This window comes from Serpula lacrymans, assembly GCF_000218685.1.
Source record: "Serpula lacrymans var. lacrymans S7.9 unplaced genomic scaffold SERLAscaffold_17, whole genome shotgun sequence".
NCBI classification, from domain to species: Eukaryota; Fungi; Basidiomycota; class Agaricomycetes; order Boletales; family Serpulaceae; genus Serpula; species Serpula lacrymans.
In genome coordinates this window covers 358,905-385,130 of record NW_006763306.1, presented here as the reverse complement: position 1 = coordinate 385,130, position 26,226 = coordinate 358,905, and the positions used below count along the sequence as shown (strand labels likewise).

The 26,226-nt window shown below is 44.9% G+C and overlaps 6 protein-coding genes across 6 annotated transcripts; 4 read left to right on the top strand and 2 right to left on the bottom strand.

The window, feature by feature from the left end:
• Positions 1 to 693: 693 nt before the first annotated feature.
• On the top strand, positions 694 to 2,662 carry SERLADRAFT_479634 (uncharacterized protein; the record flags this gene model as incomplete). The annotated part of the gene is made up of 5 exons (XM_007323914.1): positions 694 to 972; positions 1,042 to 1,111; positions 1,173 to 2,089; positions 2,142 to 2,372; positions 2,431 to 2,662. 3 exons carry the CDS (start codon positions 1,952 to 1,954, stop codon positions 2,482 to 2,484), a joined length of 423 nt encoding a protein of 140 aa, XP_007323976.1.
• Positions 2,663 to 2,832: 170 nt separating this feature from the next.
• SERLADRAFT_418523 (uncharacterized protein) lies at positions 2,833 to 5,043 on the bottom strand (the record flags this gene model as incomplete). The annotated part of the gene is made up of 10 exons (XM_007323913.1): positions 2,833 to 3,146; positions 3,203 to 3,375; positions 3,430 to 3,552; positions 3,609 to 3,654; positions 3,716 to 3,844; positions 3,906 to 3,945; positions 4,007 to 4,206; positions 4,265 to 4,332; positions 4,453 to 4,549; positions 4,603 to 5,043. 10 exons carry the CDS (start codon positions 5,041 to 5,043, stop codon positions 3,051 to 3,053), a joined length of 1,413 nt encoding a protein of 470 aa, XP_007323975.1.
• A 1,986-nt stretch (positions 5,044 to 7,029) lies between these two features.
• Positions 7,030 to 9,400, bottom strand: SERLADRAFT_418522 (uncharacterized protein; the record flags this gene model as incomplete). Its single annotated transcript, XM_007323912.1, has 15 exons — positions 7,030 to 7,116; positions 7,170 to 7,389; positions 7,443 to 7,463; positions 7,519 to 7,541; positions 7,599 to 7,690; positions 7,747 to 7,860; positions 7,913 to 8,012; positions 8,077 to 8,169; positions 8,226 to 8,333; positions 8,412 to 8,512; positions 8,575 to 8,709; positions 8,781 to 9,018; positions 9,080 to 9,185; positions 9,244 to 9,294; positions 9,354 to 9,400. The coding sequence occupies 15 exons, from the start codon at positions 9,398 to 9,400 to the stop codon at positions 7,030 to 7,032; spliced, it is 1,536 nt and encodes a 511-aa protein (XP_007323974.1).
• A 499-nt stretch (positions 9,401 to 9,899) lies between these two features.
• On the top strand, positions 9,900 to 10,898 carry SERLADRAFT_411758 (uncharacterized protein; the record flags this gene model as incomplete). The annotated part of the gene is made up of 4 exons (XM_007323911.1): positions 9,900 to 9,974; positions 10,001 to 10,297; positions 10,354 to 10,405; positions 10,465 to 10,898. 4 exons carry the CDS (start codon positions 9,900 to 9,902, stop codon positions 10,896 to 10,898), a joined length of 858 nt encoding a protein of 285 aa, XP_007323973.1.
• Positions 10,899 to 12,665: 1,767 nt separating this feature from the next.
• On the top strand, positions 12,666 to 13,243 carry SERLADRAFT_479632 (uncharacterized protein; the record flags this gene model as incomplete). The annotated part of the gene is made up of 2 exons (XM_007323910.1): positions 12,666 to 13,018; positions 13,079 to 13,243. Coding segments are annotated over 2 exons (468 nt in total), but the record flags the coding sequence as incomplete, so codon positions are not given.
• Positions 13,244 to 13,964: 721 nt separating this feature from the next.
• Positions 13,965 to 16,498, top strand: SERLADRAFT_479630 (uncharacterized protein; the record flags this gene model as incomplete). Its single annotated transcript, XM_007323909.1, has 9 exons — positions 13,965 to 14,152; positions 14,219 to 14,459; positions 14,728 to 15,298; positions 15,352 to 15,473; positions 15,530 to 15,592; positions 15,655 to 15,808; positions 15,863 to 16,033; positions 16,087 to 16,145; positions 16,201 to 16,498. The coding sequence occupies 9 exons, from the start codon at positions 14,072 to 14,074 to the stop codon at positions 16,335 to 16,337; spliced, it is 1,599 nt and encodes a 532-aa protein (XP_007323971.1).
• Between the last annotated feature and the right edge of the window lie 9,728 nt (positions 16,499 to 26,226).

Genomic DNA, 26,226 nt, shown 5'->3' with positions numbered 1-26,226 from the left:
TCCTCTCTCCAAAGATTGTAAGAATTAAGATAATTCAAGTCGCATGGTCCCAACATGAGCCATCGAAATCGAGGTGTGGTGTAAACGCAAAACAGAGTCCAGTAGATGAAGTTGAAAATGCCACGAATGCACTCAAGAGGTGCCCATCCAATCACGACAGTCAAGGTCAACCGTACATTGCAATTTGTTCCTCCTACCATATATGTTTCAACTGCGCTATAACCTTTCCGTCAGATCCCGATATCCTATGCATAAATGCAGGCTCATGAAATGTACAGAGTTCTTCCTTACCTGCGAATTATACGTACATAGAAGAACGTACCTAAAAGAGAACTTTGTCCAAGTGTTGTTACTAGCGGACAAAGGTTGAAATAGTATAGGAGTGTCATCCAGACAACTAGGTGATACCACTCACATTCTACAGTTTATGGTTTCGATTCTGGTCGCAGATTATAACTTGAACTTCTGCACTCGCTTGTTGAGTATTTCTATTACGATGGTTTCCGTAAAGCAAAGTTCGAAGGTGAGTTTTAGTTTGGGCAAAATACTGATCAGGCTACTCAAGTACTCAATATTCAATACGTGCCACTGTTCAATCAGAATGGAAGACCTTTAGAGCATGATGAGGTACTGCGTCACACTAGAAGCTTCCATTATCCACGTATAAATACTTACAAGCAATGCAGAATTGCTACAGCATTTCAGTCTCTTCCTTTCCACCTGTCTACAACGTTTGTCTCAGTCATGCGTCACGGTCTTCTAACTTTCGCTCTCTTCACTGCTCTCTTCTATACCTTTGCTACTGCTACCACCGCGTACACCTTTGATGCTGATATCACTGCGGCAGATGATTCTCCAGCTATGGGTTTGGAGGATCAATGCATCAAGTCGGGGCAGCCGTGCATAGTACCCAGCGACGACCGGTGTTGCGAGGACTTGATTTGCACATCCCCCGGTGAAGGGAGCATAGTTGTAAGTCTGGTGTTAGTCTACTTTGGTTCATTCCCTTGACGATTCGTACTCTGTCACGGTGTTTCTAAGGACCAGTGCCTTCCGCCACCAGCCTAAAGCTACACACCGAGAGTTCAGCGAACGCCAGAGTTGCATGAAGGTACGGACGCTTATAAAGCACAACGTTTCAGTGTTGGTTTTGAGCAAGGTTTTTGGAATAGATGCAAAAGTTGACAGTCAGAGTGTTATATGTCCCAGTGTAATGAATTACAAACAGGGATGGCAAGGTTATCATGGGCATACCCAACATGTCAAATCCTTTCCACACATGCTGAAAATGAGGATTTACACATCCTGTCCGACTGTGGCTTGCATGAACCCATTGACCCCGGACAACTCGTTGTCAGATGGTAGTACCACTTCCTCATGATATCGATGTCATCTCTTGAGATAGCAGCTTCTGTTTTGCTTGCCGACTATTTTATATGCAGCCCTGATGCGGGACCCAATGTGATTGACACAGCGCCGCGATCCAGTCGCTTTCGTGACTGGGCACGTCTGATCGTTCTAACTTCGTAGGAATCTATCAACCTGTCCTAGAGTCCTTCATGCCTGACTACTGTCTGGAATTTTTTTGCCTAGTCCAGATGGTATCACCAAGCTCATTGCCTTCGATGCGGGTGGACTCACTGGCAGCATACTGATCCGAGCTTGTTCGGAGGTTTAAGACCGCTCACAGTAAAGTTTCAGGGTCTTGATATGGTATGCTGTCATAAAGTCGAACAATATGTGGAGTTTTGAATGATCGCCTGGCGTTTGATGGGTTCATCCTGCGCTTTAGTCTAGGTGTACGCAAACGAAGGTGACATTAGACCGCTCGGACCCTTGCTCGGATCTCCAACGTCAACCACGGCATCGCCTCGTTCGAAACTATATAAACACTGCACATACCAGGTGTCTCTCAACATCCCCACTCTTCATTGACGCGTTTATCTTCACCATGAAGATCTTTGCTTTTGCTGCTACTGTCGCGTCTATACTTGCTCCTGTCATTGCTCAAACTATTGATATAGGGTATCCCACCGATGGGACGGTATTCAACCCGGGTCAAAGCGTCAACGCCCAGATATTACGTCCCGTAAGTCGTTCAATATTTTCTTCCCTTGCAAATCTAACAACTATATTCGCAGGACTCGATTATAGGCTGCACAGAAGTTGGGATCGCTCTCGCAATAGACACATGCTCTAACGGCACATGTCCATCACCCTCGGACGTCCTGGGATCCGTTCTTTACAGCGGCCCATTCAAGCCCACCGCTCATGCACAGCAGGGATTTTATCAGAACTTCACAGTTCAGATCCCGAGCGGTTTGAACGCAGGCGAGGCTATTTTTACGCTGACGCATCTTTGTCTCTTAGGGGTATGTATCAATGTGCCATCTCGTTGCAGCAATAACTTGAACTCACCTTGATGAAAAGGCTGGACCAACTCCTCTATTAGAGTATAGGAATGCTTCTGTTACTATCTCGTAGTGCACCTCTCGGTAGTATAGGACTGCATGAATCATTCACCTACTGAAATCACACCAGGCACGTGTAGCGTGTTTAAAGCAATATGCAGAGTATCTTGAAGGCATCCCTCCGTAGAAGAAGAAAAGTGGTTATGGACTTGAGTATCAATATCATTCCCACTCCATGTCGTGTCCTTGCCTTTCTTTACTTGCAACTCCTAAGTCCTCACCTTGTGCTCACAGAACCGATGATGAACTTGCGTGACTTACAAATGGTTTGGCTCCAAAAATAAAGATGTCGGGAGCATTGAGTGGCATAGAGTTTTACTTTAAATCTCTTGTTACTTTTGGTATTCACCCCCCAATAATGTTCGTGTGGAAGTTGTTGTAGCGATTGCTTGACATTAGGTAGTGATATTCGTCGGTAGTATACAGATCTTGAAGTCATGGAAACATGAGGCAAACTAGTAGCCGATATAACAGAAGGGGAGGTAAACGGTTTCAATAACATTGTGTAAAGAACAGAAAAAATGCAAAAGAAAAAGAAAACCCATACACAGCCGGGCACCGCAAGAATAGTGAGTACCATTATGGTGCGTTTTCTTCACCAATGAGAATTTTGACCATGAAGTAAGCGTCGAAGGTGCCGCGATTCGGGTCGAATGGTATGGTGCCGACCATGTCCTGGGCATTAGAGTGTCATGGCCTAAATGATGTAGACAAATACAACTTTGACGTACCCGTATTTGATATGCTTCAGCCAGGTGTACGTCTAGCTCGTGTAGTGCAACTCTCGCCTCCTCATCGTCGCCAATTTGCACAAAGACGATATTAAACATGTTACCTGCAACTTGAGCTCTTTCCAGGCGCTGCGCGGCTTCCACAATGCTCCTCGGGAAGTCCTCTTGATCAGCTATATATATGATAATCAATACTCTGAGGCACGCTAACGAAGGCAGAGACTCACTTGCTGCCCCGTCAGTAATCACTACAATCCTAATGGGTTCTTGTTGGATATTTTTACGCTCGACAAATGGTAGATAGAAATTGATGATCTCATCCAATTTTGAAGCAGTTGGCGTATCTTCTCCTTTTATATGACGATGGTGAGTTAACATACTTTTCTTGATGGTAGGTCAAACGAACCTTCCGGTGCCACCGAGTTGAATAAACCCTCGATATCGCGCCTTGTCTTGATATTTGTGGGATCAGGAAAAACAAAAACGTGGTTGTGGGGAGGCAAAAATAATTACCTTCAAATTCGGGTTGTATCCAGAGCTATGGAGGAAGAAGAGATCAATTCCTTTGGAACCGTGTTGCGCAGCCAAGTCAGCTACACCAGCCAGGGCTTCGCGAGCTTGTTCCCATAACCCTCCTCCCATCTGAACGTCATAACAATGATTAGTTACGGAGGTTGAGTGGATTAGTAAAGCTGATGCATACAGATAAGGAGTCGTCAACAAGGATGACGGTTTTTATTTCTCTAGAGTTTTATATAAAGGTGATCAGACTGCGACAAATATCAGTTATCAAATTATACGAACGCCAGTCGTTTATATGAATTTCTCTCTGGAGGTGGGGTGACCACGGCACCATCAGGGATCACTCGAGGAATATCTGCATAGCCTAAGGACCCCTTCTGCGAAAGGACTACAGAACCTGGTGGTAGAAGGTTGAAATTTTCCTGCTGTGGAAGGCCCCATCGGAGCTGAGATGTGCACACCAACACTTCATAATTAGAAACCTTGAGTGCATTTACATCAGCTTGGTGTTACGAAGGCTAAGGCTAATAACATATTTACCGTAATTTCACGGCCCCCAAAGTTAATGAGCGCACCTCCTGATAGATGCCGAGCAGCTTTGCCTAAGTCTACAACATACAGAAAAACTTAGGATGTTGTCCACGAGAAGGCGATAGAATATTCCTCACGAAGTCCACCCTAGAAACCAGAGATGTGAGAATCAGCACAGTACAAGCAAAAGGACGCACACACTTCAAGGAGTGCTCGGGCAATAAAAAGGGGACCCTGGGATTCCTCTTCGAACGCGATTGCATTTGGGGGGATGTAATTGTTCTCCACCAAAACCTGAAATCTATGAAGTCGGGGCTAATCAGACAATAATAATAATCAAGACTAACCCAAACCAAAGGAACAGGAGAACCGTGCTTCTTGAAGTACGCAGTGCTCTCTCTTGCTTCTTTCAGCCATTGGTTCTTTTGTTTGTTCTGATGATGGGGGCGTTCTTGTTCTGGCGCAGAGAGCTTCGAACGGCTCCTCACTGAAGGACTCCTAGACATAGGCAGAGCCGATACACTTGATCGAGCTTTCAAAGAAGGGCTTCCAGAGTACGGCTGGGCCTGAACTGTAGAGTAGTTCGAGCGGGCATCTTGGCCTGGGCTCCCGGGCACAGACTGTAAAGCAGACAGATCTGCGCGAACCTCCAGAGCAGGACTCCTGGGAAGAGGTTGGAAAGAACTGCGACCTCCAAAAGCAGGGCTTCTGGGGAGAGGAACTTGCGTCCACGAAGCCTTCCTATCTGGACTGGGGCGAAGAGACCTAACAGATCCTGACTGAGACATGGTGAATTAGATTATAGGGCCACGAAGGCCTGGGGGGTCTTATATCGGGAGACACGCAGCACGATTGCATAGGGTATTGATATTCTCAACTTCTCTCCCAAAATTATCGCCAACCGTGCACTGCACGCTGTTGGCCACCAAACATATGATCGAGATCACGAAGCAAAGATCATCGTGCAATGGGGAGGGTTAGTGCAGTAGAACTGATACACATGCTCACACCTCTGTTATGATACAAATACAGCCACCAACCTAGAAAAGGGATAAAAAGGGATAAAAACAGATCAAACATTGCTGCAGACGAGCCAGATGGAATCAGCCTTCCGCTCACAAAGTTTGTACACGTGGAAGGCACATGCCTGTACCTTGCATCCTACAAGGTAAAGTAAAATCCTTAGTACCTCTATTCAATGAGGTGGAAGATTACCTGAAGCGCTGAGATGAAACGCGGTAGGATCGCGCATGGAAGTCTCTTCACATTGCGCAGTTTAAGAAGTCAGCGTGGTGATTCGTAAGAACTTCCTCGGTGAAATTACTGTTAGACGGAGCTGAGCAACCATGCTGACACTTGTTAGAACCACCTCGAGGCATCGATAAGGGTAGGATAAGGATAATCAGAGATCGTATCTTCCGTGCTATAGGGCATCGTCATATATGATATCCCCCTTTCCTATGACACTATGGGGCATTGTGATTGATGGTGCATGGAGGTGGCTTCGTTAACAGGAGGCACTCGAGACAATGCACTATAGCACTGATCGCGATCAAACGCCCATAACATCGCCAAAAAGGAGAGACAGTCATGATGATAGGATAATCATTGAAACGGGTTCCAACAGCAAATCAGGGATACTCTACGAATCCCTCGCGGTATGCAAATTTTGATGAGCATAAGGCTGCAACGCATCTGATATGGTGGAAAAGCAGCCAGAACAATTCGACGTTGGGAGCCCTGAGTAGAGAGAGCCAGCTCTTTCCACGATAAGCGAGATTCCATATCACATGGGCGGCCAACAAGTAACGACAGGGGTGGAAAGAACAAAGAAAGATGGGCCTCTGCGCAAGTTGGAATCTGATCAGGAGCATGACATTAGAAAGGGAGATTCTATGCTAAGGGTTTCAAAAAAGGCATTCCTTGCCTTGACTCGTGCCGCACATCCAGCTTGCGTGAAACTTGTCGTTGACCGCAGTACACATCAGTCTACGATCCAAACACACTGATAACATATATGACAGCACATGGTAGGAAACATCCCGTACATGGAGTCTACTAGTTCCGTGAGCTATCGAAGAAGTGTTTGAGAGAGAGAAGGAACAAGACCTTACTTTGAACTGGAATTCCAAATTTCAGCTAATCATGGAATAGATCTACCCATGATTTCCATTGATATTAAAGACTTGTGACTCTGACCGACTTACCTGGGAACGTTGTAACGCCCGTCGAAAATAGGACAACTCTAGATGACAGGATTTTACTACCAAAGTGAAAGGCCATCCAAGATTGGTGAAAACGATATTGAGCTACCCCGACGTTCTACTTTTGACTTCCCGTGGGAGGCTTATTAGCGAATGTCAATATCGACCAGAAATTTGTTGATGTGAACTGGTAGAAAATAAAAGTATAAGCATATAACCGGGGTACCATAGAGGTATCGACCAGATACTTGTTGATGTGAACTGGTAGAAAGTAAAACTATAAGCATATAACCGATATATCAGAGATACAGGGTACATTATAGCTCCAGAACAAGTCAAGGTAACAACTGAGCGCTGAGCTCGAATGATGCTTTTCGGAGTTCAAACTGCTCCGGTTCTACCAACTTTGCAGTGAAAGACATATGGTCGCAATGCAGTAACAAGGTATTGACGAGTACAGATGTTGGGGAAAATACGTGGCATATATATACGAATACATAGGGAAGAAAGATCGTTGTATACTTTAAAAAAAACTGCAGCAACGGATCTACCCCACCTAATTTATCACTTTCAACTACGATCCCCATTAACAAGACTTTTCTCAGCTTCGTATTGAAGAGAAGGGTCGTTCGTTACATCCTTGTGAATGCAACCATTCTATAGACAACATATGTTATTCGCTAATATTTGACAAACAAAACGTTACTTACGATAAGAATGATATCTAGATTCTCCTTGTGCGATAGTATGGAAATGTCATCAAGTGGATTTCCATTAACGAGCAAAAGATCTGCATAATATCCAGGCTGGACTTTTCCTAGCTCGTGGGGATGAAGCATTATTTCTCCACCAAGAGCCGTCGCAGAAAGAATGGCCTCCATTGGCGTGAAGTCAAGGAGGTTGACGAAGTGTTCCATGTCACGATATGTGCTACCGACGAGGGTAAGTAAGTTGACGATCACCCATGGTAAAGGTAAGCCTACCCATGTGGTGTCCGGGCAAATCTTGATAATCATCGTCATCAAAAGAATGGGATAGATGATGTACACCATGACTCACCCATAGTCTCCCCCAGGTAAAACCTGCAGGGAAGCCACGTATCAATAACAAAGGTCAAGGAATGCAAGGTGAACACCTACCTTAATACCCCTCTTTTTCATCTCCTTTAGTCCTGCAATTGCAACCTCGATCTCTCTAGCATATCCGTTGTACTCTGCCTTCGGTACAGGGTCTATGAGGAGGGACTTGAGTCAGCATATCCCAAATTCTATACAGGAAGTTACGAACACCCCATAGCCTCAGCTTCATGAATGGTAGCATAGGGAAAGTTGAGCGCAGGTGCAACGAAGATGCGATCCTTCTGCGCCTCTAGAGCATACATTGTAGAATCAGAGACAAACGCTATAGGATAGTATTATTAATTATGAAAATGCAGATAGGACCCATAACTCACATGCGTGGTAGATAATATCAATGCCATATTGCAAGCACTGAATGATCGACTCATCAGAACGCGCGTGAGAGCAAACACGGATGCCATTAGCATGAGCAGCCTACAAAATCACAAAACGCGTTCCATTAGTCGATGCTTAAACAGACAGCAAGATATGTACTAACCTCCACACCAGCTGCAACCATATCGTCAGGGAATGTGGTGTCTTCTGCTCTCAGATTCTCTAAGATTTCCTCGCCACTCATGGAGAACTTGACCTGCATCATATCCACAGTAAGATTACGATAGGCACATGCCATCGCGAAACACTCACCGAGTCGACACCTTCTTTTGCCATTTTGTCTACGGTTGCCACAATGTCATCTGGACAGTCAACGAACTTCGTGATCCCGGGGATGAGTGCGCCATCGGCAGGGGCCATCTAATAGACAATGAACATGATGAATAAAACAAGATGGATGGGACACATCACACTCGTCCAATCAATCAATATACTTACTTCTTGTCCATTAGCAAGAGAGCGTGGACCAGGAATTTCACCAGCATTGATTGCATTTCGGATGACCATGTCCAGGCGCTGTTTAGCAGACGCAGCACCCACTAGGTCCACAAATACGCACCTGAGCAAGGAAATTAGAAGCGAGGAAGAACAAAAGACGTACAACACATAGTATAACCACAGTCGAGGAACGTCCGAGCACTGCGAGCGGTGAATAATGTGTGTTCTTCGGTTTCCATTTCTGCAAGGCCATCCAGCGAATCGGCATTAGTCCAAGTGAAATGCGTGTGAGCGTCACCTAATGTGTCACATAGTAAGTATTCTATTATCACGAAGTTGATGACATGTGGGTTGCTAAAGTCAACTTACAGAGACCACTCATAAGAGTCCTGCCGTTCCCTTGATAAACCTTGGCGGTTTTTAATACCTCTGGCGATAGTTTATCGCCAACGCTAACGATACGTTTACCCCTGACTAATACATCTCCAGGGTAGGGTTCTCTGCCAGTCGAGTCCAGAATATTGACGTCAACAAACGCGATGACTGTGTTATCGCTGCCTGACGCAATTTCAAGGCTCGGAACTTTGATACGAGGATCAGGCTTTGTCTAATACAACATTATAATGGTAAGGTTAGAAGGTAGTATTAGGCTTGGGTCAGTGAACTACCAAGTTGATACCTCTAAACACGGGTCGGCGAGGGTCCCATGGCTCGCCCAAGCCATTGAGGTCAGGATGCTTGGGCGTTTGAGGAGCACTCTCGTGCAGCATCATCCTAGAGATACACAAGGTCAAGCTCGGAATACAATGGTATAGTTAACTGAAAGACGCACCAGCGTGGAGGCACCCATTTGCTTGTTGGAGGTGCAGCTGCTGGATCAAAACTACAGATACCATAAGGTCATTCATGATACATGCAACGAAAAGCCGATGTAATACTGACTTGAAGGCCGAATGAGGAACGACACGCTGAACATCAGTGGAAGCCATTGTGAGATTTAAAAAAATGAACTGAAGTGATTGGTGACACGCCGGAACAGCAAAATAAGTGAAGAAAGTTGTGGAAGGCGCATTATATAGGTGGAGTTACTTTCCATGGTGTGACGAAGGCGGAACAAGTGGAAAAAGTTTGCAGCGGGCTGCCTGATTAATGGTCACTCGTGATACGAAGGAGCAGGTGATCCACCAGTACTTACACATATCTTCGGAGTAGCTATCGTAACTCTCATACATTAAAAGATATTGAGGAGTAAATGCAAAGTCAATCATGAGAAAATGGAATCGGGCCTGAGCGCTTCGAATTGAACATCATGACCTTTCCGCGTGGAAATCAAAGGATAACCTATGAATACATCAGATTCCTGTTCCACTTCTGTAAAATCTACGTCACCTCGGCCCTTTTTTTAAACCTTGGCACTCTTAATCAGCTCACGAGCTGAGAAAGCTAGAAGAGAGCGAAACTACCCAGATCAGAACCACAACAACAATCATGTCCTTGGGGTACGCTTTCATGCTTTCAATTTGCCAATTGACAATCCAAGCTGACACACAGTTGTGCACCCTAGTAATATCTATCCTGATATCTTCCAGGTTACCCTCACAACTGGGCTGAAAGTCCACGTCGAGAAAGCTGGTACACAGAGCGAAAAACTTCCGATCGTGTTTGTGCACGGCCTTGGTGGCTCGTCGACGAATTACGGACCAGTTATTCAAACCTCTGGGTTAACCAGGGAGCGCGAAGTCATCACTTTTGATCTTGAGGGTCATGGATTGAGTCCTCTCTCAGGAGGAAATATCTCAATTGAAGGTTTCGCGGATTCCATTGCACTTATCTTGCAGAGTGCCAAAATCGATAAAGCAGTGATAGTGGGCCACTCTATGGGTGGGGTAAGCTGACATTCTGACTGCAAATCTTCCTTAGCTGAGAGTATATCCCTGTATAGATTATCGTGACAACACTAGCAGCCAAATATCCCGCTATAGTAGATAAATTGAGTAAGTGGCATATGGTATTGGTGACCAGCAGATCAAGTGACTCACAATGTTGTTAATAGTTCTCATTGGACCCGTCAAGGCCTTTCCAGAAGCTGGAGTGAAGGCTTTGACTGCCCGTGCCGCCTCCGTTCGGGAACAGGGGATGTCGGGCATTGCCGATACAGTTGTCGCCGCTGGCACCTCGCAGATAACGCAGTCATCTAGACCACTTGCTAAATATGCAGTGCGAGCATCGCTGCTCACGACTCCCGCAGAAGCATACGCTCTAGCTTGCCTGGCACTTACCAAAGCTGCCGATCCGGACTATTCTTTAATAACAATGCCCGTGCTTATTCTCGCTGGTACTGAAGACAAGACTTGCCCTGAGGCGACGGTGATTTTCTTATCGGAGAAGATGCCACAGGCAAAGGTAGTGACTTTTGAGAACGTGGGCCACTGGCACTTGTTTGAAGAGGTGGAAGGTGTTAGCAGGGAAATTGCAGCGTTTGCTTAATAGTTTCCTCTATACTACCATCCATGTGAGTAAAACAACGTTATAATTAGTATAGATGTGAAGATTCGAACAGTATGGGTTGAATGGATTCGTGGTTTGGCGCACAGTGCTAGAAAAAATCGAGTGAAATTAGATTCAACATCCTTTTAACGATAGTATAGATTTGATGAAGGGAAACCTTGCCTGAATCCAAAGAGCGATGTGCTGGACTCCTTCCAAGTGTCATCTTACATCTAGAAGATCGCCATGGATGTAGAAGCGAACCAACTCGTACGATAGACCGTTCGGTTGTACACAGTTCGCTTCACTGTGATTTGCTCTTTGAGTAATGCTAGCCATTGTTGACATCAAAACTCGGCGCAGAGTTCTTGTAAGAAAGACAGCGACTGATATGTCAAAGACTGTGACGATTCACTGACGAAGTTTTGGGACTCAACTTGAGATTTGGAAAAGCCAGCAATCATGGAATTTTCCGACTTTGCTGTATACCTCGCAAGTCGAACACACTACTTTAAACTGTTACAGCAAAACACACGTCCCAGTGAAAAAATTTCAGCAGGTGCATTATCCAAGTTCTAAAGAGCCACATCATTCACATTATTTACCCATACTGGTGACTTTCTCTTTCTAGCGTTCCTGCGTTGCTTCAAGTTTGTGAAGGTTATCTCACTATGAACCTCTACGACTGTAGAACGTTTAGAGGCCCAATCTACGTGTATCTATCTACGGTTCACTTGAATAGTTTCCCGCTGTGGTATGCATGTAGGGCTAACAGTTGCTTTGCCTAGGTCTGTTGTCAGATTCAATCGAGAGTTATCGCATCATAAACTGACGAACAATGCGATACCTTGTCAAAGCAGGATAGTTCACTTGTCCAATTGATTTTGGACGATAACACGATTCTGCGTTTGTCATTGTCATACTTGGTTTTATTGGTCGTTTATTTTTCATCCTTTCTTGGTCCTTGGGGCGAAGTCGTAGATTGAATATATCGACGAACATCTGTTCTCCCACCAACTGGGATTTGTGGCCATATTTCTCAACATAAATTGCGGGTCCTCATCAACATCGATGTCTCCCTCTGCCCGATGACTCAGTAGAGGGAAGGTCCTACCTTGTTCAGCGAGTGGCACTGTACTTTCCGATATAATCTGCGTTGAACGACAAAGCATGAAGCACGAAATGATACTGTCATTGCAAAGGCATGTAGATCTAAGCTCACAAAGTAGGCGAACTCAGAATCTTTCCTTCCCTTCTGTGAGTGGACGCTTTCTGAAGCTCGGTGGACCGCTAGGCTCTAATTTTGATTGTTCACATGTCTCTGCACACTGTCTCGCTATACATATGAAGCGACTAGTCCTCAAGTTGCTTTGCTTGTTGGCATTTTGCAGCCACTTAGCGTCGTCAAGCCACTCACCAGCGTATTTTGATCATTGTGTCCATCTTTGATCTGGCCACAGCGCATTGAAAGATGATTGCTTTGGCCACCAATATGGGATCCCCAAAAGTATATAACTGGCCACTTATCCCAATGGCTACCCCTGGACGGTGTTCACCCAAAGAGCGTCATACGATTCTTCGCCGCTCAAGGTAGTAGATTGGTGTATAATTTCTATTACCTACATTCCATAGGTTCGATACTACTGCTTCACCTCTCACAATAGTACTTCTGCCTACTCAACCTCATCCCTCCAGCGCCAGCCACCATCATGGAGCCGCCATTTTCGCATGTTAAAGCCAGCAAGTGCTTCTGCGGAAAGCCAACCTCCTCCAAACATGATTTCTTCTGTTCGCAAGCTTGTGCACGCGAAGACTCCATGAGGTCCTTGTTTACCCCTAACTCGCACTACCGCCAAGTTCACCACCACGCCGAGCAGAATGCTCCCCGAGCTTATCAGCCGCCCTTGGGCCTCGTGCCTTCTGGTGGCCTGTACCCCGTCACTCCACCTCAGCCCATTCCACGCTCCCATCGACCCCATCATGGACACAAGCGCTCCGAGGCAGCCGATATGCCTCCGCAAAGAAATTTCGAGATGATGATGCCACCCACACTATCCATGATCTGTGCCAGAGTGCAGGCCAAAAGGGAGGCGAAAGCGGTGGCTGGACCTCCTGGAAACGTGAGTACTCCCACTTCCAGAGGACCCTATCAAGGACCAGGCCATTCACACGTGCAACAGCAACGCAAATTCGTCCCTGTAGACCTTGACAAGGCCCTCCCTCAAACTCCCGATTCACCTGGTATGTTGAAGAAGGCGGGCCCTCCCGTTGGAGGTTTTCCCGTCGTTCGAAAATCCGCCTCCACAGTTTTCCATTCCAGTCATCAGGCTGCCACGCCTCCTCTGAATATCAGGAAGAGACCAGCTCGGGAGGATTATACAGGTGGAACTGCGAGCGCCGATCAGCGCGGTGTATTTGTCGACGTTGGGAATTCTCATTCGCAGGGGCCTTCGCACTCCAAAGTCCCTCGTCATGCCCATCATCATGATGTGCCCGTGACCTCCGCTCGACCCACTCACCACCGAGACCGTGCCGTCCGACGTTCCGTGTCGATGAATGGATGGAACCATCGTGGTGAACACTCACGTCAGGGCGAAGACTTGGTTGTCCGGGCCCTAAACGCAATGCGAGCGCCTTCCAACGATCGAGACCCTAGATCGTTTTTGGATTTCGATTCAGACGAGGACTAAATAGATACTGTTCCAGAGACTTCGCGATGTTCATGTTCATTATCTTTCCAAGTTCTTAGGGATAATTGGTTTTATCTTTTGTATGTCTATAAGGTTTTATGATCCGTTTTCTCTCATCCTCTAAGCTACAGCATCTCACGTGATATAATCTTCGGTATTCTTATGTATATTATAGCTCGTGAAATATACCAGTTTTTGAGGGTTTCGAGGTCGGGTTGAACTTGAGCGTGTTTTTTGCCTGTTCGCGTCTGATAAGTTTGCGAACGTTTGAATGATCTCAAATCGGTTCAAACCCTTGAAGATATGATCCGTTAGCAAATTCCCATTTCGGGGTAGATCCGTCATTACCTTGCCCGCCACTTTCCGCAAAAGCCCTGCGCCAGTGCGAATTAGCCCGTACCTCGAGGCCACCACGCCTACGCCGGGTCTATAAAGAGTTCTACCCCACCTTTATCTCGCCATTCTATCTTGTCTTTCCCCACAATGGCTTCGGACAGTGCCCTCACCCAGATATTAACACAGCTCAATGCACTCCAGGTCTCGCACCAGGCCTTGCAAGCCAAGGTATTAGTACTCTAAGCTCTATTCGTTGTCTCAGACCAACTGATGTGTACCCCACGTTTCTTCCAGTTGGATTTAATGTCAAACCCACCTAGTCCTCAATCGTCTCCACTGTCAAGGGGTTCCCCCATCCCAACTGGCCACCATTCTCCAAATGGTCAGAACCTCTTGTTATCCTCGTCGCCTCTGGCTAGCAAGTCGGTTCTTGCGCCTGCCGTCCCAACCATAGCGGCCTTATCAGAACACAAGGATGCTCCTAGCGATAAGGAAAGAGAGAAGCTCCTTTATCCTGGAAGAGTATTGCTCACCAGTAAGTCATGTCACCCCAGGGGGATGCAGACGGAGGCTTGCCACCAAAGAGGCGTTATGTTATCGTCTTCGATTTCCACGTTGTTGTATCATGTCTATACAAGTCATGCAATGTATCACGTATCACGGGTGAAAATAATTCCAGTTGTTGGGGGTGGCGTGAGCGGTAGTTCAGCTCGAAGTAACGCCAAAATCGTGAACTCTCCGTCTCCCATCTCTGTACTTTTTGCCTCCAACTACTCGTCGCTTACCACCACTTTACTTTCTAGCCTATCCCGACCAACATGGTTACAAGCCCTTTACTCTCAACTGGGGAGCACCTGACCCTTCCGTCCGTGGTCCAGTCATACCCTCTCGTCTGCCGTCTTCCATAAAGCAACGCAATGCGCTCGGTGCACATTCTGGTTCTTACTCGATCTATCGCGCGCTTGCGATTGCAATGGGAACTCTTTCCCCGTCGCACAAGCCCGATTATTCTCAAACGGAGCCTCCCGTCTCCATCCCACCACAGCCCGCATGGGCCGATCCACACAAGATCGTCTCTTTCGATCCTTGGGGACATCTTGTACCTCAGGTATTCCGAAAGGAGGTCGAGGAGCTTGGATTGGATGTCAGACCCAGCATCGCCGTCACCCGTGCTCACATGAAGATGAGTGAGATCGATGATGCAGCAAGGAAGGGGGATATCACGATTGATGGGAAGGTTGTGCTCAAGAGTCGTCCGTTGATGAACCCAGATGGAACTGTGAGCGATTTAGACCCTGGCGTTGAGGTCAATATAAGCAAAGCAGCTGTCGAACCTGTCTGGTATCTGCCCGGCGTTGCAGAACGCTTTGGCATGTTAGTATTCCTGTTTATTTTCGAAGTGGCGCATGCTGATGACGGTAACACAGTTCGGAAAACCTTCTTCGCCGTGCCTTGTTTGAAGATACTGGAGGAATGTACCCCGAACTCATCACTCGTCCTGATATCAAGGTCTTCCTACCTCCTATTGGGGGTTTGACTGTATACATTTGTAAGTCATACCTCGCGCCTCCTCATAGCACTCACTGATCAATCACTATCTACCAGTCGGTAATCCGGCCTTACTGTCAGACGAGTCCAAAGAATTGACCCTTCGTGTCCACGACGAATGTAAGCTTATCCATGCTGCCCATAATACTGTTTACTAAGTTGCTCGACTTCGATCCACCCAGGTAATGGATCCGACGTATTCGGCTCTGACATCTGCACCTGCAAGCCTTATCTCACCTTTGCTATCGAAGAATGCTGCCGATGCGCTCAACGAGGCGGTGTGGGCGTAGTCGTTTACTTCCGCAAGGAAGGCCGTGCACTCGGCGAAGTTACCAAGTACGTCTCTGCTCCAACGCTCGCTAATTATAACGTATTCTCATCCTACGTCAGGTATCTCGTGTACAATCTTCGTAAGCGCGGTGGGGACAGTGCCGATAAGTACTTCAAATCCACCGAGCTCATCGCAGGAGTGAAGGATATGCGTTTCCAGGCATTGATGCCGGACGTCCTTCACTGGCTTGGCATTAAGAAGATCGATAACATGGTTTCAATGAGCGACATGTTCGTCCTTCTCCCTTCTCATTTCGAATGATTGACTGATGTGCGTCCGCCAGGAAATATGATGCAATTGTGCAATCTGGAATTCCCATCCTTAAGCGTTATGATATCCCGGGTACGTTCCCCAATCAATTCCCAATGGTTTTATCTTACCCCACTTTTTCCCGCAGAGCACCTCATCCCCCCTGATTCGCGTGTCGAAATAGATGCTAAGATTGCTGCAGGGTACTTCACCAGCGGGAAACAGATCACTCAAGCCGACTTGATCAAAACCGTAGGCAGGACCTGGGAAGAGACTGAGCACTAGAATGGAATGAGTGGAAGATATCATCCCTGTTGTTACTCGCTGTATACAATATGTATGTTTTCTCTGTTTGGTGTACTAGATACTACCCTCTATAGCCCATGATACAATGTATTGTATGTAATCTGGAATGAATCATATCAGTAGAGCCTGGTGTAGACTGATATGAATTTTCACCTGAGAAAACAAGTCTCAGTCTAGTATCAAAAGACTGTATTATTGAACTAGAAAATGGCCGAGCTGCGCCGGCAGTCACCTTGTTTTGTTGAATTTGGTTATAGGAGCAGTTTACAAACATAGATTTATTTCAAAAAATTGAAGGTTACAATCATTCCAGTAGAGAAGGAATTTGGAGGAGTACATGTAACTGTTTGGTATAAAAGTAATGTTACAGAATGATATTGAACAAAATTTTTATTTTTGTGTCCTTTTGAAAATTGATTAGTGTGATGCGGCATGAAAGTTATGAGATGATATCATACTATAGTGGTAGAATTTTAGTCAGAACGCAACACTTTTTTTGCCTTTTTCTGGCTTCTCACTCGGGGGGTGAGGAAGCATTGTTTGATTTTTAGGGGGCTTGATGGTGCAGAATGAGGTGGAGATAGGACAATGATTTCACAGAGCTGAGCTGTAGTTGTCAACAAATTTTTGGATTTGATATTCCTGGTACCGTCAGGTTACCAGGTTTCAATCGTCAAAATGAATGTCCGTCTCTTCTTTTACTGGACCGTAATCCGATTTGCGTAAATTTGGCCTTGCGTTCCGATCTGTTCCTATAACGACTGAGCTGCACTACTGGAAGAAACCAGGCAGACCCAATGTCAATCTCAAGCAGGTAGTTGAACAGGTTGTATAAAGACTAAATCAAAAGCTAAGGTATGTACATCGTTGAGTGTCTACTTATATATGTAAGAACTCATGTCAGCCATGAGGCGCTGACTGATAGACATGAGGATGTAACGTGTAGCTTGGTAAGATGATTTGTAAGTAATCACATGACTTGATGTCACGTGATGAGATTAGATATAGATAAAGGGAAGCTATGTGATAAGATAAGGAGAGATAAGAGTCTCGACATCTGAGTTTGAGAGGAAAGGTGAAGTTTCAGGTGTAAGAGAAAGAGATCGTGACATTACCCCCCCTTTAGGACTTTCGTCCAGAAAGGTTGGTTCTAATTTGCCGTTTTCCCAATTGAATATGTTGTGATTGTGAGATGGTTTAGTGAAGTTTTCGAACATTTTGTAACAAAGTAAGATATTTATTCGGCGTGGAGCGGATGGGAAATGATTGTGGAAGTCTTTGACTAATTCTGGCGAGTTTTTGACATTTCGCTCAGGTTCCCATGTTCATTCTTCTTTTCCGTATCCTTTCCAGTGTACCAAATATTCTAACTTGTCACGTTTCAATTGTGAGTCAAGTATTTGTTCCACTTCGTATTCTCTTTGTCCGTCAACTTCTGCAGGAGGTGGAGGTTTAGGTTTTTGTTGTCCCGAAAAGGTCGGTTCTTTATAAGGGTGTAGGATTTTTTCATTGAATACCAGGTATACATTTTTCCATTTTCCGGGTAGTTTTAATTTGTAAGCTGCCGGACCGGTTTTCTTTTCGACTACGAATGGTCCGTGTCGTTTATCATCCAACTTCTTTGATGGCCGATCCGTTGTGATATGTTCGGCTTCTACGTAAACCTTATCTCCTGGTTCATACTCAAGACTTTCCCTTTTTGTCTTATCGTATGATTTTTTCATAATCTCAGCTGCCTTTGCTAGAGATTTCTCTGCTTCTTCTCTCGTTTCTTTCATCCTCTCTACAAACTCCTCCGCACTCTCACTTTTTACTCCTTTTCTGACTCCTTCTACCGTCTTTGGATGTTGTCCGTTGTTTAAATAAAAAGGACTAAAGCCAGTAGCTGAGTGTTCTTTATTATTATAGGAGAATTCTGCTAGTGGTAGCCAGTCTGCCCAATCATCCTGCTTATGGTTAACAAAGATTCTGAGATATTGTTCTATCTCTTGGTTGATTCTCTCTGTCTGGCCATTGGTTTGTGGGTGATAAGCAGTAGATGGGTTTCCTTTTATACCTAGCATTGTATAGAGATCTTTCATGAAGTTCGAGATGAACTGTACTCCTCGGTCTGATATGATCTTATCAGGTAGTCCATGGAGTTTGAAAATGTTGTCTCTAAATAATCTCGCTACTCCTTCTGAATTCAGCTCAGCATGAGTCGGCATGATCCTGATCATTCTTGAGAATCGATCTATGACCACCATAATGGTATTATACCCTTTCGATTCTGGTAGCGGTCCAATAAGATCCATTGATATGATTTGCCAGGGGCGGCTTGGGATCTCATTCGGGTGTAACGGTGCGGCTTTTTTCTGATGATCTGTTTTTGTACGTTGGCATGTTTCGCAACCGGTTACGTATTCTTGGATGTTTTTATCCATATATGGCCACCAATACGATCGGGTAATTAATTCCTTTGTTTTATACCGGCCTGGGTGGCCAGCTATTGGGGAATCGTGGTTGTCTCTCATGATCGTTTCTCTGAGCTTTCGGTCCTTTGGGACATACATGCGACCTTTGAAGTAAATGAGTCCTTCATCGGTCCACCAGCCGTCTTGGCGGTTGTCTATTTTGTCCTTGACCTTTTCAATGAGTTCGTCAACGTTTTTCATCCTTTTATGAATCCATCTTGTGATCTCTATATTTTTGGCATCGTCAATTGCTATCTGTTGCCTTTTTTCGTGTGATAGAGTCATATTGATAGAGAATAGTTCTGGTTTCAATAGGGTAACATTTTCGTTGTCATTCTTTCCCTCATCATGGTCTGGTCGTCTGGAGAGTAAATCGGCTTTGATATGAGTAGCTCCTGGCTTATGGTGTAATGTGAAATGATAGTTGGCCAGTTCGCTAACCCATCTCGCTTGCCGTCTATTGAGCTTCTGAGGTTGTTTGAAATATGTCAAGTTCTGGTGATCTGTCCAGATCTCGAACTCTTTCGTGGCATCCATCAGGTAGTGATGCCATTCCTCTAAAGCTGTCATAATGGCCAATAGTTCTTTATCGTATATCTCATAGTTTCTTTCGGTCGGGTTTAGAGATTTTGATAAATAAGCAATTGGTTTCCAGACTCAGACTCCATTCTGTTCTTGAGAGAGTACTGCTCCTAGAGCATAATCACTACTATCCGCTTCTACTCGGTATTGACCGTCATTGGTCGGGAGTGCTAATACGGGGGTTGAACTGATTTTCTTTTTAATATCTTTGAATGCTTCTTTTTGTTCTTTACCCCATATGAACTCTTCTTTACCGGTTAGTTTAGTAAGCGGTTTCGCTATTGATCCGAATCCTTCGATAAATCTCCTATAAAAGTTTACGAATCCTAAAAAGGCTTGTACTTGTTTCTTTGTTGTACATTCCGGCCAATCTAGAATTCCTTTTACTTTCACCGGGTCCATGCGGATTTTGTTTTCTGAGATGATTAGTCCCAGATATTCTGTTTCTGTTTCTTCGAAATCACATTTTTCCGGTTTTAGATATAGGTGATGTTCTCTAAGGATTTGAAGTACACGTCGCGTCATTGCTTGGTGTTCTTCAATTGTCTTTGTGGAGATCATGATATCGTCTAGGTAGATCACTACTTTTCCTTCATCGATTAGGTCTTTGAATATTGAATTCATCATAGTTTGGAAAGTTGCTGGAGAATTCGTCAATCCAAAGAACATAACTAACGGTTCGAACAAGCCGCGATTGGTTCTAAAGGCAGCTTTATGTTCGTCTCCTTCCTTGATCCGAATGTTATTGTATCCCCATCTGATATCCAATTTTGTGAAGTACTTGGCGCCTCTGAGCTTGTCTACAAGTTCATTAATCAGAGGTAGTGGATATCTGTTTTTGATGGTGATTTTGTTTAACTTTCGATAATCTTGTACAGGTTGGAGTTTACCGTCTTTCTTTTTGATAAAGAAGAAAGGAGAGGCAATCGGAGATTTACTGGGTCTGATGCGTCCTGAATCTAAATTCTCTTTTAGGAATGCATCTAACTGTTCTTGTTCTCCTAATGCTAAAGGATAAACTTTACAGTCTATCGTGTGATCACCTGGTATTAACTCGATAGCATGGTCCCATTGTCTTTTCTCGGGAAGGGCATCGAATTCCTTTTTATCAAAGACATCTTTGAAGTCATGAAGGTGTTTTGGTACTATTCCTTCAAAACCTCCTGTTTTCTGATCTTTTCCTGCTGCTTCGGCAAGTTGTTGGGCTGTTGTGCCGTGAGTGCGGATATAATGCATTACGTCAGGAATGGATGTGTCTTTGATATTTAAGAAATTGAATTGGATGATTCTATCCCCCTCTTTGAGATTGACCTCAGGGCAATACGTTTCAAGATCTTCTTCCGGATCGAAAAATCTTATCATCATGTTGCAGTCTGATGGACATCTGTTGAAGTCTAAATTCGATGAGTTCCAGTCTATTGTGGGATTGTGCTTTTTTAACCATTTGTGGCCTAAGAACATCCTACTGGTTCCAAGGTTGGTAACCGCCAGTTGGAGTCTTTCGGCATGGTCATTAATCTCCACTAATAGTTCTACGAATTCTTTAATACTGCCATCTCGGTTAAGAGTGCCGTCAGCATTATAGACTGGAATCGGTCTAGGGATCCTTTGCCTTTCGTATCCCTGTTCTTCAACAAATTTGTTGTCTATGCAACTTCCGGTACAGCCGCTGTCTAGTAGTGCTTCAATCGTTGTAGATTGATGCGACGCGAGGTTTGTCAGTCTGCAGGTGATATTCATTTGGTTTCCCTGAGTGCCACAAATAAACTGTTTGGGCTTTCTCAGTTCTTCCAATGCTAATACCGTTTCGTGAATTGGTAAAGTGTTTAGTTCTTTTATCAGATCTGCATTGACTTCTAGTCCTTGTTCCTTATGGGTCCAGCTATTTAGGATACCAATAGATCTTTCTTCCTTTTGGTCCCTGAGCCTTTCCGCTATCCAGTCAGCTGTCCATGGTGTTTTTAGATCTTTCTTTTTATCTAGGTTTTTATCAGAGGTGTTCCTGACCTCTTTGGAGCGAGTCGAAGCATCAGTTTCGGTTATGCTACCCAATTGAGTCATAACATTCTGTGTTTCAGTTGTCTCCTTTGTAATTGCTGCGCTTCTTTCAGTCCTATCCCCTTTAGGTACTGACTGCGCCGCATCTTTGGGAATCTTTTCAACCCGTTTCCCTTTCAGGTTCTCCTCTTTTATAGATTGCTCTTTTCGTCTTAGATCTTGTGCGTCTTTAAATAATGCAATATTATTTTCGTTTTTACTAGTACATGTGGCATCAAGATCATCGACAGTTAAAGAGACATATCTATTTACATTGTTCTTTGGCACAGTCTGGCGAGGAGTCGCAGCTGGCCTTTTTAAAAACCCTGGAGCAATTTGGCTCGTTCTTCCTCCGGCATTGCTTCTAACATTGCTCGGAGATCGAACTTTGGTTTTTTCTCTGGTACCTGTCCGTTTAGGTGGTCTCTGGCTCTATGGCCCTTTTCTCCGCATTTGAAGCAGCGTCCTTCTACTCGGAACTTCTGCTTGTCTAGCTCCATTTCTTTTCCGGCTCCGGTGTATAGTGTACCCGTGCCGTCTTTCTTTGCTTCCACCGTCTCGGCCTTCTTCTCCGAAGCGCCCCTTTCTTGGTATCTTCCATTGGGTTCCCGGTTCCCTGTACAGGAGCTGCCGCTGGTCGATCCTTTCATCATCCTCTCGTTCTCCATCTGGTCTCACCACAAATGATCATTTGTGATGATCCTTGTCTTCCACTCTACATATGTCGTGGGAACGTTTCCGCTGTAAATGATCTGTTTGATGAGCGGACCATTTACATTGTTTCTGATCAGAGTGATCAAAAACTGTTCGTTCCTTTTGACTTCATAACCGGCCCGTCTCCTCAACTCCTCGAATTTTACAAAGAACTCTTGGGCCGTCAGAGTTCCTTGTTTCTTGTACATGATTTTGTACTTCGCTCTTTCATCCTCGTGTGTGTCTGCAAAGTGATCTTTGAGAGTTCTTTCGAAATGAGCACAGCTCTCTAGGATCGTAATTTCTCTTCCATCTGATCTCTCTTCCGCTAATTTTCTTCTTTCTACCCACTCCGTCCTCAGGGCAGCCGCTGCTCCTATGCTCATGTATGATAAGGCAAAACTTATCTGATTCTTTTCTCGGGAGAAGTATGCCTGATTGGCGCTGAAATGAAGTTCTAGAGATTCTGAGAAGCTTCGAAACTTCTTTTTATCTTCGTCGTATGGTTCTGGTTTTGCTAATGCCGTTTTTCTAAATTCGGCTTCTGGTGCGCGTGGCAGGCCCATTCCTAAAGGCTGCCTCCTTTCTGTCTCTGCGAGTCTTCTCCGCAATTCTACTACTTCTGCGTCTTTTGATGAGAATCTTTCTTCCCATAATTCGTTGTTCTCTGCGATCGCTGTGTTGACTGCCATCATTATTAAGTTCTGCAGATTGTGCATCTGCTGCTGCTGGTCGCGTGCCGGCGATGGTGCGTCTTGCGGAGTACGCGGTAATGTGTCTTGCAAATCGGACATGTCGGTCGATCCGATCATGTCAGGGTTGGTCTCTCTCCATGCTTCGAAGGACATTGTTCAGGGATGGTTGTGATAGAAATGATAGAGTAGGGGATAGTTGTTCTCGTTTTATGATTGGTTCGGGAGAAGACCGGTTTATCGGGAATGAAGTTAATTCAAAGGGCATTCAAGAAGGTTCCCCAGATGACAAGTCTGGATCAACACGTTGTCATGCACCAAAGTTGATTGGTAGCATGGACAGGTGTCAATAACGAAGTGAATATTCAAAAAGACTCGCCTTTGCACCACACAGGCACAGTGCCACGTGGAATAGTAATTAATATTGCCCTTTTCGAACTTGTGGCTGATCAGCACCACCTCTATTAGGCAATCCAGTCACGCTCACCTTTGCTTTTCCATCCGGTACTTTCCGTGTTTCACCATTTCGGCAAATTTTCGCATCGCCACTGGCTACACATTGCATTGCGCCCTCGCTTTTGTCGTTTCCCTTACTCCCCTTCCTTTGCCTAGCCCCACCATGGGCCCCTTCCTCTCCTTTTTATTCTCACCTGACGGTCGTTTCTGGATCCCCATTCTAATCCACTTTTTCGTCACCTCCACCCTCCTCCTCCTCATCTTATTTGCACCCCCACCATTTCTGATGTCACCACTTCCTATCCGCTTCCGTCGCCGATCCGTAGACTACCACGTGCCACTGCTGATATCAGCAAAGCCCCGGCGGCCAGTTCAAATAGGGCAACAGGTCCATCTTTATGACGTCAATCTACCATCATATACTATCAAAACATCGGTCGCTCGTCTTGCCTGGTTGGAGCGTGGGTGGGTAGTTTTTGAGCTGGAGAAGGTTCATCCCCTTGTGTCGCCCATGTTCATCGCTGTCCCATTCACTTGGGTACACTTATCATTTGTCCATCGTCTTCGCTACAGCTACACCTACCACACGCTCCCTGGGACTCACTTGTTCCAAATTGGAACTACTCCTCTCCCTCCCTCGTTTGATCAGGTGGTCCAACACAACCAGTCCATTGGTAAGGCCATGGAACTGTCGGATTTGGACTAGGTGGTGGACCGGTGGCTCCAGTTTCTTTTTTTTTCAGCAGAACATTCATTTACAGTGCGATTATTTTTGATTTTTGAATCATTTTTATGGACACATATTTTTTAGAATGCCTGACTGACAATAAAGGAACTGTGTTGATACTGATAGTGTTTTGCCTTGCCCTTTTTTTACTGCATCTTCCCATGACATCATGATTTTCCTGCTCTCTTTTTGCTATTGGACTTTACTTTATGGCTGTACAAACCTGTGACATTACTCACAGCATTCATTGTTCTATCTCTTTCTTTTCCTATTTTTGACAATCTTATCCTGTACTACCTACGCAGGATTTGTCAGCATACATTCCTTCCTTCATGTTCTTTCTCATTCTTTTTGCACAGCTACACTGTGCATAGCCTACTTTTCTTTCACTATATAAACCCCTGTATTTTACCTTGTAAAAAAAAAAACAAGAACTCCAATCCAGACTTCTTCTCTACTCTCAAGTTCACTACTCTGCTACTTGTGATCCAGTGTGGTCACAACACTTACCACTTCTACCACTGTTAACTGCTGTCATCGTCACTTGTCACTTTTGAAAGTGATTGTCATCCCCTTCGATTAGAGTCCTTCTGAGCACTACAGTTTGTGCGTCAGGAGCCTGCTATCACTGGGAACCTCGTCACCTCGTCATCCTCGTTGTTCTCAAACCTACCTTGTGCTACAATTAGCAAGGTAGTGCTCGTCTATACTCGTCACAAAGCCCCTATCTTTCTATAAATTCAACTATCCCTCCTCCTCAAAACCCACACTCATACACCTTTGGGTTTTTACTTTGAAGGATCTTTATACGTACCACCCCACGAACAACCAGACCACTCCACTGTTCTAGGAGGCAAAGCCCATAAACAAGTTCCGTGGAATCTGGGAGGATTGTGTGTTAGTTTGTTTTTGTGTGTGGTTTTCTAACTGCAGTTCTCATCTTCGACACCGTTCCTTTAGACCAAAAAGGGAATAAACAAAAAGTGGTCTGAGGAATAAATTGGCCAATAAGAAAAAGAGGAACAACTATTGTACAACTTTGAATGATCAATCAGCAGGTGAGAGAGTTCTACTAATAATAGGTGTCTGTCACGCGTGTTCAGGAATCGTATCCTCATGATGAGGTACGATCCTGACTAAAGCATTTATTAGTATTTCCAGGCCTCAATGGGGCTTGGAGCTGGTTGGCGAGATGCCTACTACCAGTCCCTACCCATTGTGCTGGCTGGCTCGGAGTGATACCCAGTCTCTAATTTGTGATATAAAATGGTAGCGGTGGTTAAGAAAGCCTGTGAGGGCTATGAGAAGTAAGATGGCAAATGATACCTCTAGCCCTAGAGCCAGAGGTGTAACTGGAAAAGTGTTCGAGAACCAAGACATAAGGAAGATAAGAAAATAATAAAATGGTCCTTACACCCTCCATGGCAGATGTTAACCACACTGCAATTGCAGAGCCCCTTCCTGCCTTGTGGTGCTTGCTCCTAGAGTATGCAAATTCTACAATCACTGCTTCTGACACACACATTGCTACACTCAGCAAACTCAACAATCCACACCCTTGGAGAACAATGAAGAAAATGCAGAATATTGGGTTGACTTATCTGGTAACCTATATATTATGAAATTTCCCACAATCCTCAACTGGGATGGTTTTTTTGCTTAACTTGGACCTTATGTCTATTCAACATGGGGTACATCTTTTCATTTTTTCTTTAGCAACCTTCTAAGCCTTTTTTCAAGCTCAATGTAGATTCTATGTGGAAGGCAAAGGCACAATTTGACTTGGTGCTGCTTACAGACTCGGAGGATCACCCACCAGAGGCAATTGCATGTTCTGCAAAGGCATTTACAGCATTGATGATACTGAGTACTGAGATGGAAGAAACAATTGATAACAGTATGTATAGCATTGTATGTGAGCAATGTATTACATTGTCTAATAGCTTTTTAGGTGTTGCTCCTGCAGATCTAGTAAGTAGCTCAACATTTGTATGTTCTGTGACTGAAAAAGAAAGATAGGAGATGGTAGTTGTAAGCCCAAACCTGTTCACAGGACTGCCAGACAAAAGGAAGCCCACAGCTCCAAATATTGATGCCACAAGAATCAAGTTGTTGACCAGTGCCATCTCATCCCCCAAGTACTTTGTTTTCATTTGTACTCACACACCTATGCTAATTTTGTCACTATTGCAGGTAAAATGATTGCTTCCACCCCTGTTACACCATCT